Source organism: Bufo bufo, chromosome 11 (genome assembly GCF_905171765.1).
Source record: "Bufo bufo chromosome 11, aBufBuf1.1, whole genome shotgun sequence".
Classification (NCBI taxonomy): domain Eukaryota; kingdom Metazoa; phylum Chordata; class Amphibia; order Anura; family Bufonidae; genus Bufo; species Bufo bufo.
In genome coordinates, this window is record NC_053399.1 from 81,613,686 (window position 1) to 81,625,396 (window position 11,711).

Below are 11,711 nucleotides of genomic sequence, written 5' to 3' on the forward strand. Positions count from 1 at the left end.
AGCACCTCAGCTTCCGTAAACCTTACTCCCAGTCCCAATGTCCAAATCTACACCCTAATGAAGTGTTCCCATACTAACCAATCGGATTTCAGCTTTTCAGTTTCCAGCCTGCCCTGGAGAATTGAGAGCTGAAAGGTGATTGGCTGCCATGGGCATGTCCTGCTTGTACGTTGATGGGATACGCGGTGTTCCTTCCTCGTAGCTCCCGGTCCCGTCTTCAGCTCAGGCATCCCAGAAGCCATACCTCACACACGCCCCAAATGTAATACTATTGCAAAAACGTCTTTAATATTAGGGTTTCAAATAACATAACAAAATAAACAAAAAAAACGGCTGCAATATCCAGTGTCCCGGGTTAAAATGTCGCAGTTTCAGGCACAGCGTCCTGCACGGACTTGTAGACACCGTGCATTTCTCCAACATGCCAGTTTCTCCTAGATCTCCAATCCCAGTGATGAGGTTCCTGCTCTGCTCCTCAGGAACAGAGGAGAAGTGGCTCTTGTGAAGTCCGTCACGCAGGAGCGTTAGGTAAACGTTACCTCAGTAAGTTCAAAACCACTATCTGGAAAGAACACTACTTCAATATGAAGCAGGCAGACGCCACCTTGTCTGTGGTGGCACAACGAGGGCCTGTCCTGGAGATGAAGCCCTCTTGGACTAGTTAGTGGTTTTACCAGTTTCTTCCTGCAGCAGAGCTCGGACAGATCTGCAAAAGTCTCATGAAGTCCCAAAACAGATGCAGGATATTTGGTGAAGCCTCGTATCAGCGGAGCTGTGATAAGTAGCCATCCAAGTCCTAGAAGAAACCAAAGCCAGGATGTTACCACCATCAAGAATGCTCACAATGCCCCCCCATATTACTTCAACTGTGTAAGGCCACCATAACAAAAGCTCCAACGGTCAATGAAATACAAGGGAGACTTAACACAGAAGCCTCGTGACTGCTGCAGCCTATCATTGGCCACATCGGTCTCATACCACAGAGAGGTCATGTGTGGTGAGGAGGATAGGAGAGTACGCTCTTAATTATTCTAATACAGTCTGAGCATGGACATCCTCGTAATAAAGAGGAGCTTCATGTTCATGGAGACCCTCAGTCTTGTGATCACTTGGGGGTGCATAAGGGCTCCCATCAACCAGTGATACGGAAGTGCATGCCGCGGTCTACTTCGCTGTAACATGGTCAGACTGCTGGACCGTAGAAGGTTACAGGAGGTCCTTACCTTGGCTATGTTGCCAGTATAACCTGGTACTGATGCAAGGTGACTTTCTTGCTGCCACATTCCACTTAGCTGTCGCTTTAGTATCAGGACATTTCTGAAAAGGAAGAAGAAGGAGTAAGTCAGCGATGGTGGCACGTCACACTAAGCCGCGGCTAGCCCATCAAGATCACAGCGAGGACCGCGATACGTGGCCTCGCAGATTAGTCATCGGCTTACTTTCCGCCACATCTAAGGGGCAGTCCTGGCACTTACTCGTCAGAGGCCTCTTCTTCTGAGCTTGTAGATAACTGCGTCCACCATTTCTTCACAACCGCCTGGAGCCAGTTCAGGCCGACGATCACATATCTGCAAGTTGAAGAAGGAGTCAAGTCAGACACTGAAATCGTGGCATTAACACACGTGGCACTGTGTTCTTTCTGTATGGCCCCCGACCATAGGTGGTGTACCCTTACTTTTTATAGGCAGTGTAGACATAGGAATCAATGGAGGAAACACTTTCAGTACACCCAGCAATATTAGCTAAGGATTCTGCAGTCAAACAGTCCCTGTGCAAATCAAGGCCTTACACCAATACTAGAAATGGCTACAGTATATAAAACCATGCTGAACCTATAGGATCCGTTTGATTTACCATGATAACGCAAACGGATCCGTTTTGACTTACACTGAAAGTCAATGGGAGGCGGATCCGTTTTTAATTGCACCAGATTGTGTCAGTGAAAACGGATCCGTCCCCATTGACTTACATTGTGTGTCAGGACGGATCCGTTTGGCTCAGTTTTGTCAGACGGACATCAAAACGATGCTTGGTGTCGGCCTCCAGAGCGGAATGAAGACTGATCGGAGGCAAGCTGATGCCTTCTGAGCGGATCCGAATGCATTGGGGATAAACTGTGATCCGTTTCGGGCCGCTTGCGAGAGCCTTGAAACGGATCTCACAGGCGGACCCAGAAACGGCAGTGTGAAAGTAGCCTGACTTGTTCCTTTATAAGCAAGCCAGTGTCCTGAAACGGCACAAAAGCAGTTTTTACAGAAGAAGCAAAAGTTACCAAGTAGCAGATAAGAATACTGAATCATTGTTTGGCAAGGGCTTTCACATCTCAGCCACCAGGTGGCAGCAGCGCTTAGACTGTATACACATTTGCATTGGAGGCCCCACTGAGATCTAGGTTGACTCGATGGAAAGATTAGCGATGCATGCGACAGACACTGGAACAGCGCCAGAGTCCAGCACGTCAAATCGTACCGGTGAGGCGCAAGCACTATTCGTTATAAACAGAAGCCATCATGCACATGAAAGGTGTTTTGAGGGGGGCGAGGAAGAGCGCAGCGGTCTGGCCTCTGTTTTCTCTGCTGAATAGAGTATCATACAAATAGACCTCTGCCATCCCCACCCTTTCCAAATATTGAACGGCACAAACCACATGAGGAACCCACAGACGGAGAAAGTAGGAAGCCTGCGGATATTCAGCTATGACTATCCGGCACTTGTGAAGGGATCCAGCGACGGCCGTGGCCCTTGCAAAGCAGGGACGGTGAACAATAAAGCCTTGTGACCGCGCGAGAGACGAGGAAACTCACTCTTCAAATTTACTTCTCAGCAGGGATTTAACCAGTGGCAACAGATCGACACAGCAGCCGGCCGAGATGGAGGCCTTGTCTTCTTGAAGGCTGAAACACAAGGTCGAAGGAAAAAGTTACCAAATCTTACAGCGCATCTCCAGTCTGTGACACGGCGGCGCAATACTGGACTGTACAGCAGGAATACGGAACAACGTCACAGAGACTGGCATGGAGTCTCTTTAGGACCTCTCCCCTCATGTCTGCTTTAGTAACTACTTGCACTGGAAAAACAATTGTGACGCATCTATTCTTATGACTTCATGTTGTGCCGTTCCTCTATTATTCCTGCTAGAAGTTTACAAATAAATTGCCAGCAGTCTGCAGAAAAGGTACTGCTGGGTGTTACCAGTAGCGGGTGTGTCTGACTCTGTCCAATCAGTGCTGCTGGTGTCAGACGGTGCAGGGACACACCCCCAACCGGTAACGCCCACCTGCAATTCATTCATAACTTTTAGTAGAAATAATAGAGGAACGGCACAACATACAGACATAAGAGTAGATGCTCCAGAATTGGTATTACATATTAGTCACTAAACCACACACGTCAGGAAAGGGGACCGGTCCCAAGCCCCTCCGTGCATCACGGCATCCCTGTTTTATAGATGTTGGCACTACTTCTTGAGCAACAGCGAGTTTAAAGGGGTTCTGCACTTTGTTTTAACTGATGATCTATCCTCTGGATAGATCATCAGCATCTGATCGGCCGGGGTCCGACACCCGGGACCACTGCTGATGATCTATCCAGAAGATAAAACTTGACAGTCTGAGGTCGGCATAAAACAATAAAATAAGGGCCGCTCCCCAGTGGAATATCTGCACTAAAGAGACAGTGAAGAGTAAAAGGAAGTAGAGGTTACCTATTTGTGAGGACTGGAAGACAATCCGCTATTACACCTAAATCTTGCATCCTAGAGTGAAAGAGAAAGTAATTACAACTCAGCGTCAGACATTAGGACCCGTCACCTGCGGTCAGACCTCCCAGCCTGCCAACGCTTCCACTGTCTGTGGTCCAGGGAGTATGCACATATACCGCTAGGTGGCGTATGAAAATGACGCGCCGATATTACAATGCGCCCCCCGAGTCTGTGTATTGATTTTCATCTATACTGGAAACCATGATGCAGCGCTGGATCTGTTGTACCGTGGATGCTCAATGGTGCCCAACAGACCCTGACCTACAGTGGGATCCATTAGGGTCCGTCATTCTGATGCAACAGAAACTCCAAATCTGACACGTGTGAAAAAGCCCAAGATACCACTAGCAAGGTAAGTACACGTTAAAGGAGGGCTATAGATACTGATGCCGCATCTTTAGGATAGGTAATCAATATCAGGTCGTTGGGGTCTGATACCCCATGTTTTGGGCTGCCACTGTGCAGGGAGCTGGAGGCGCCGTACACTTTGAGGTACTGCAGCTCTGATCCCAGTCGAGGGAAGGGGAGCTGATTTTTTTACTCCGCTGATCCAGTTGTTGGACTCCCACCAATCTGATACAGATGATCTATACTGAGGACAGGTCATCAATATCTGTACCACGAAGAACCCCCTTTAAGGGGTTTCTCTTTAAAGGGATTGTCCCCTGTCCACCTGCCCCTACTAGGGCATATGAAGATCACAAAGGAGAGTCCTCCACTAGAGACCCCAATCCATTAGTCAAAACTGGTGAGCAGAGGCACCCCACGGACATACCTGACTAGATAGGCCACGAGTTCATTCACACTGCGCTTCCTCCAGAAAGTGAGGGCTACATTAAGCCTGAGGTTTCGGCTGAAAAGGACCTGTGCCATTGTATCGTGATCCTTGGACAACTACGGGGACAAATAAGGAGAGTATGACCTCAATGGAATTTCATAGCAATTGAGCAAAAAGTCTGAACATATATATACACGTGAAAAAAACAACTATATGTAATTATAGTACAGGGCTAAAGGTGATGTTACTACACACTTGAATAGGACCACCCTTCTCTTGCCATGCGCATTCAGGGTGCAGATTCCACGTGGAAATTCCCAATGAAATTAAAAGAGGATTTCTGGGATTTTGACATTGATAGGTCAGATATCTGGGGGTCTGACTCCTGGCACCCCCTGCTGGAAGAAGCTGTGGTACTCGGCGGAGCTCCGTGGCCTCCTCGCAGATTGCCAAGCACAGGGCTGTAAATTAGATAGCGGCTGTGCTGGGGATTGCACGTGCCTAGGCCAAGGGACTGAGAGCTTAAGAATAGTGTTGAGCGAACTTGGTGTTTTAAGTTCTGTGTCCAAAGTTCGGGTTATCGAAGAATCCCGTTAAGGATTCCGCTACCACGGACCAGAACGGAATTCTTCGATAACCCGATGCCGAACTTAAAAAAAAACAAGTTCGCTCAACACTACTTAAGAAGAGGCCTAAGCAATCGCGGTGCACAGTGGCATCTTCATACAGCCGATTGTGAATATATCCCAAATTAGATACCCCAACATACGATGGGGACCATGCCATCAATTTACATAGGCTGTGAAAACATTAGCGGTGGATGGAGCAGAGCACTTACCTGGTCACCTCCTTTACAGCCAATTGACTCCTCTTCGGCAATCCAAGATGGCCGCACCACTACTCAGACCACCTGGTGCACAATGTACATTTGGTAATCCAAGACACTTCCTACTGCCCAGCATTGCTCGTGTGAACAGTCTAGAACAGTGAAGGCTAACCTCCGGCACCCCAGCGGTGGTGAAACTACAACTCCCAGCATACTCCATTCAAGTCTATGGAGTTCTGAGAACAGCCAAGCAAGTGTACATCTTAGGAGTTGTAGTTTTACCACAGCTGGAGTGCGGGAGGTTGGCCACCACAGGTCTAGGACCTCTGATGCACAGAAGTGGATAACAGAAGAGGAGCCTGGTTGTTTCATGGCTCCAGGAACGTGTTCCGATTTTTCCCCTTGAACTGGAGGGTTGCTTAAAGCTGACCTGGTGAAATTCTGTAAGAGAATGGAGTGTAGACAAAGGGCCAGGACGGCCATACCTCTGCGAAGAAAGTGCTATATTTCGAGGAGGCCCCTTCAGTCTGCGAGGAGCTGGAATCGGTGGAGTTCAGCACAAAGGTGTGGCGGTCGTTCTGGAGCTTCTCGTGCAGGTTCCCCGCCGCCAGCTCGTTTTCCTTATTGGCCATGTCACAGCCCCAGCCTTTCTGATGCTGCTTTCTTCTGTAAGCGGGTCTCAGGGCTTGCTGCGGGGCTTTCCTCTTACAAACCACCACTTTGTAAAGCTGACGATCACTGGTTGAAGGTTGCCGACCTGGACTTCTGCAGGAAAGTGGAGACGGATATGTACAACCCCATCATCAAGCATTTATGAACTGTGGTGGCCGAAGGCTAAGCCCACCACAAGATAATAGTCATTCCATCATTAAAGGGAATCAATCACAACTGCGTGGTTGCTATTGGAAACAGTGAACAATCTTGTCGACAGATCATATAATGTAAAGGGACAGTTAGATCTCCCTTACGCAGTCCATGATGGCTCAGCATGCCATCCCGATATAAGCAGGATTGTCTGACCACCTCATGGGTTCTGGGCCTCCCAACTGTACCCCAATGGCACGGAGCCGGGGGAAAGAGATTGGGCGTGTCATGGATTTCACATGAACCTCTGTCAGGGGTATTCTTTTCCCCATGGAGATAAACACGTCCACTCAGCCAAGTGTGCACTTTTATTGGGGAAAATGGGAAGAAAATACCTTTTTTTTTTTTAAAAAGGTGGCGACACTCTGGACCCTACTGGTCCTGCAATGAAGCGCCACATCACGATCAATGGCCTCAGCAGTTACATGACGTTTATGCATATGTGACCGGTGAGGACAGTAATTGGCTGCAGTGGTCATGCTAAAAGGTTTATCCAGTGATGTCCTATCCTAGCTGATTGGCGGGGGTCGGGGGGCTGCTACCACTAAAGTCAATGGGAGCAGTGCAGTAGTAGCGAGATTCCTCCACTGCAAGGTTGAGTAGCTCCAGCGTGGACACTATGCCAACAGCTGACGGCGGTGTGGTAGGGTAGCAGCTAGTGATGCCATTCAATAAGAAAACCTAGGTAAAATATTACAGCATCAAGAGGTCACTCACCTGGTTACTACAGATACCGACTCTTCCTGTGAAATGTTACCCTGTTTAAAAAGAACAACATTAGTACATAGCAAAAAGCTGCAAAAACAAAAACAAAAAGCCATCGTGTCTCTTAAAACACAAGTTCGCTCAACACCATTAGCAACCATCAGTGAAAAACGCACTGCACCCGGATTGCCTTCTGTTTTTCACTGAAGCCCCATTCACTTCTATGGGGCCAGAGTGGCGTAAAAAAAACAAAAACGCAGAATATAGAACATGCTACGTTTTTTCACGCAACGCAGAACTGATGCGTGGAAAAAAAACAAAATGCTCCTGTGCACAGACCCATTGAAATGAATTGGTCCGGATTCAGTGCGGGTGCTGTGCGTTCACGTCACGCATCGCACCCACTCGCTCGTGTGAAAGGGGCCTTAGGGTTGTCTTAGTCCGCCTCGGAGACGTGTAGCAGCTTTAACCATCCATGTTTTATTACTACATTTCCATCGAGTGATCGGCGCCCCCAGATCCTGCCTTTTCACATCATATCCTTATCGCTTGGATCTGGTCTTTAATCCACCCATCCAAAATGTCGAGCGGGGCTCATGTAACGTGCACCCAACATGAAGGTTTTATACTTAAAGGGGCCGTCTTCACGTCAGCAAATCGTATTCATCATGTAGAGAAAGTGAATACAAGCCACTTACTACTGTAAGGTGATTCTCCATATTGCTTCCTTCGCTGGCTGGATTCTTGTTTCCATGGTTACAGACCACCCTGCCATCCATCAGCGGTGGTCGCGCTCGCACACTATAGGAAATAAACGCCGGCCTCTCTAGTGGCCAGAACCGTGGGAGCGCATGTAGGCTTTTTCCTATAGTGTGCAAGCACGACCACCACTGATGGAGTGCAGGGTGGTCGTAACCAGCTTCGTATGCTTTATTCGCAGTCGCTTTGTTCAAAACTTAGGAATAATACTGTACAGAGATCCGTCTCTGTACCGTATTAGAACGTATGGGCTCTGCTCCGGTTGCGAAGTTCTAGCAGAGTTCGGTTTCAAGTTTTAAAGTGGTTTTCCACTGAAGTTATTCAACAAAATCACGCGAGACTTTGTAAATAACTTACTTCGGCTCATTGGAGCCCATACAGTGTAATACTGTACGAAGACGAAGGTTTGAACGAAGCGACTTCGGATGAGGCACGCGCTAATTCTGATAGGTAGAGATTATCCCTGCTCCACTATATCCAACATTTCCATAGAAATGAATGGAGCGGCTACATGAATGCTGGATCGGATTTCATGGGGCACTTGATAGGTGGGAGTCCCAGCAGTAGGGCCCTCCCCGAGACGGTCCGTACCTCCTTCATGTTCTGCTTGGCAGCAGCCGAGAGTCTTTTCCTTGGGTGGTCATTGGTACAACCCTCCTCTAGGTCCCGCTTCTTGGCATCGCAGGCTTCAAATGCCATAATACCCAGGAAGTCTGCAATGAGAATACAGAAGACAGGGTGAGAGACGCGGCATGTAGACTGTCCCCTGAGCAGAGGGTGGTCTGTGGACTGTGGCGGGTGATGACTGAATGGCCGCCATGGGCAAGTAACATAATCAAGTAGCTGAAGCAGACACACAATTTACCCACGTGACCACCTTCTGCATCCTCTACTGTACAGGCGCCGAAAGAGCTTGCACAGTGCAAATACGAGATTCTGCTTCCCGTGTGGGTAAAACGCATTGATGTGGCGGTCTGTTATCATGTCGGTAGCACGATGGGGGGAGGCCATCATCTAAAATACATAGCAGCGCCATATACACCACTGACTGCAGCTGTAACGCTAGATCCGCACCACTGCCCTTTATACATTATACATGTTGAGGTCGGATGCTTTACCTCTCCTCTCTTAAAGCGGTACTTCCATAATTTAATGATCAAGGGAGGGGGGGCCCCTACTGACCCGGAGGACACAGAGAATGAGGCTGTGACAGCGAAGCCCCTATACTGTACGGACCCCTATCTGACTGTCTCTGAGCAGAGCCCCCGCGAGGGCGATGCACACTGCATATCTATCAGTGCACCCAATCCTTTATTCCCTTCTGTAGGGCAGCTGCTTCCCATGTCATGGACAGGCATCGTGTGACTATTTGCTGTGATGCAAGGGAAGCTGGTCTCGGCTGCAGTGGTCATGTGACATCCCCCCCCAAAAAGGATGTTAACATCAGCGCACCAGGGAGTGAGAGACCAAACCAAGTGGCGTGGAAAAGGCTAAAAGGTCCGATAGGATGCTGGATAATCCCTTCAAACAGGCCAAGAATGCTGAAAAAATATTTTTTTTTCTTTTTGAGATATGGCGGTGCTAATAATCAGCTTTTTATTGTCTATTTCTAATATAGGGAAAGTGGTGTGATTTGAATTAATTTTTTTAGTTTTTCTTATTTTTTAAAACTTATGTTTTTTTATATATTTAGCCCCCCCCCGATCATCAAATCATTTCTCCCGTAAGCTGCAGCGATTTAACACTGTGGCCATAGCAGCACAGCAGGTCTTGGGCCCTTCAGAGGCCCTGAGGCTCATACATGGTCGCTGCTCGGGGAGGCGTCCGGGACCCGGGAGTGCAGCACTCTCAGGGACAGGCCTCTCCATGCCATGGTTGCCATTATCCACGGCAGAGGAGGGGGTGAAATGTCTGATTGGTGTTCTCGCCGATCACAGACAGTGACTCCAGGCGTCTACTGTGTACAAAAGCAGGCACCATATGTGCCATACATGTACAGTCACCACCCGACACGCTGACATTACCTCCATCCATGGCCCAGACCACCCGACACCCTGACATTACCTCCTTCCATGGCCCAGACCACCCGACACGCTGACATTACCTCCTTCCATGGCCCAGACCACCCGACACGCTGACATTACCTCTATCCATGGCCCAGACCACCCGACACGCTGACATTACCTCCTTCCATGGCCCAGACCACCCGACACCCTGACATTACCTCCATCCATGGCCCAGACCACCCGACACCCTGACATTACCTCCTTCCATGGCCCAGACCACCGGACACCCTGACATTACCTCCTTCCATGGCCCAGACCACCCGACACGCTGACATTACCTCCTTCCATGGCCCAGACCACCCGACACGCTGACATTACCTCCTTCCATGGCCCAGACCACCCGACACGCTGACATTACCTCCTTCCATGGCCCAGACCACCAGACACGCTGACATTACCTCCTTCCATGGCCCAGACCACCCGACACCCTGACATTACCTCCTTCCATGGCCCAGACCACCCGACACGCTGACATTACCTCCTTCCATGGCCCAGACCACCCGACACCCTGACATTACCTCCTTCCATGGCCCAGACCACCCGACACCCTGACATTACCTCCTTCCATGGCCCAGACCACCCGACACCCTGACATTACCTCCTTCCATGGCCCAGACCACCCGACACCCTGACATTACCTCCTTCCATGGCCCAGACCACCCGACACCCTGACATTACCTCCTTCCATGGCCCAGACCACCCGACACCCTGACATTACCTCCTTCCATGGCCCAGACCACCCGACACCCTGACATTACCTCCTTCCATGGCCCAGACCACCAGTTACTGCCATTAATCTCTTCAACCACATCAGGGACCACCCAGAATAAAATGCATCTGCCCCAGACCACCAGGGATAGTACAAGTAACCACCTGCACACAGGGCAGCATCCCGCACTGGCCAGGAGGCCACAATATGCCCGGCCTACCTCCGCACCGCCCCCTTCACACCGAGGAGAGACTTACCGGCTCATGGCCCTGCCGGGGGCTTCACTGACGAGACCTATCGCACTGCACTCCTGCTCCGGCCGCCGCTCGAGCTCACTATACAATAACCGGACGATCCCCTCTGACAGGACGCTGCGCCATTCAAACTGCCCCGCAGGGCTTTCTGGGTAAGCAACAACCGCTGTCAATCACACCCTCGCCTCAGACGGCTGCGATTGGTTCACTGCCACCGAAGGGGCGGGGCGAGCGTGCACCGCAAGGAGTTACGTAACGGAGCGGGCGTAAAAAGTTTACGAGAGTCATGTGACCGGGCCGCACGTCTCTGTACGTGCTGTTCTAGTGCGGAGCTCGTGCGTCCCAGGACGTGACGTGGAGGGAGCGCTGCTCCGTAATGGCCGCCCTGTGCTGCGGCGCTGAGGGGGCTCCGTTAGGTGTAGGGTCACGTCACTTGTGCTGAGCGCCATATTTTCCCCACAGATTAGTTTTTACTTCTTTTACATGTCTGTGAGGTAAACAGAGCTCATGGTTCCATATAGAGACCTGAGAGAAGCCAGAAGAAGGCTCTGCTGCTTCCTGAGGTGACTGGAGCCCTCTGGATACGCGGGGAGCTCTTCCCCAGAATATACCACAAACCGCCTTAAAGGGCTAGTCCCATCGTGGACATTTGGGGGCGTATATCGCCAGGATATGCCCTCAATGTCCGATAGGTGCGGGTCCCACCTCTGAGAGCTCCACCTATCCATGGAACGGAGCACGCAATAGGGTGCACAGCGCATGCGCAGCCGCCTTTCATTCATTTCTATGGAACTGGCCATTTTCGGAAGTCTCGACGAATGGGAAGCGCGGCTGCTGCTCCATTCACTTCTATGGGGCTGACGAAATATCTCAGCCAGAATTGGGCCATTTTCGTTGCTCCCATAGAAATGAAGGGAGGGTGGCTGCTCACACCCGGTGCCCCCTCCGGCACTTCGCAGGCTCCGTTCTAAGTATAGACGTTGGGGCATA

General features: G+C 50.2%; 1 protein-coding gene across 1 annotated transcript; it reads right to left on the minus strand.

The window, feature by feature from the left end:
* Positions 1-272: 272 nt before the first annotated feature.
* On the minus strand, positions 273-10,956 carry KATNBL1 (katanin regulatory subunit B1 like 1). Its single transcript, XM_040410917.1, has 10 exons — positions 10,725-10,956; positions 8,284-8,405; positions 6,946-6,986; positions 5,850-6,129; positions 4,536-4,654; positions 3,704-3,754; positions 2,805-2,894; positions 1,476-1,568; positions 1,224-1,317; positions 273-796 (listed from the first exon to the last, which is right to left on the minus strand). The coding sequence occupies exons 2-10, from the start codon at positions 8,389-8,391 to the stop codon at positions 764-766; spliced, it is 909 nt and encodes a 302-aa protein (XP_040266851.1). The 5' UTR covers positions 8,392-8,405; positions 10,725-10,956; the 3' UTR covers positions 273-763.
* Between the last annotated feature and the right edge of the window lie 755 nt (positions 10,957-11,711).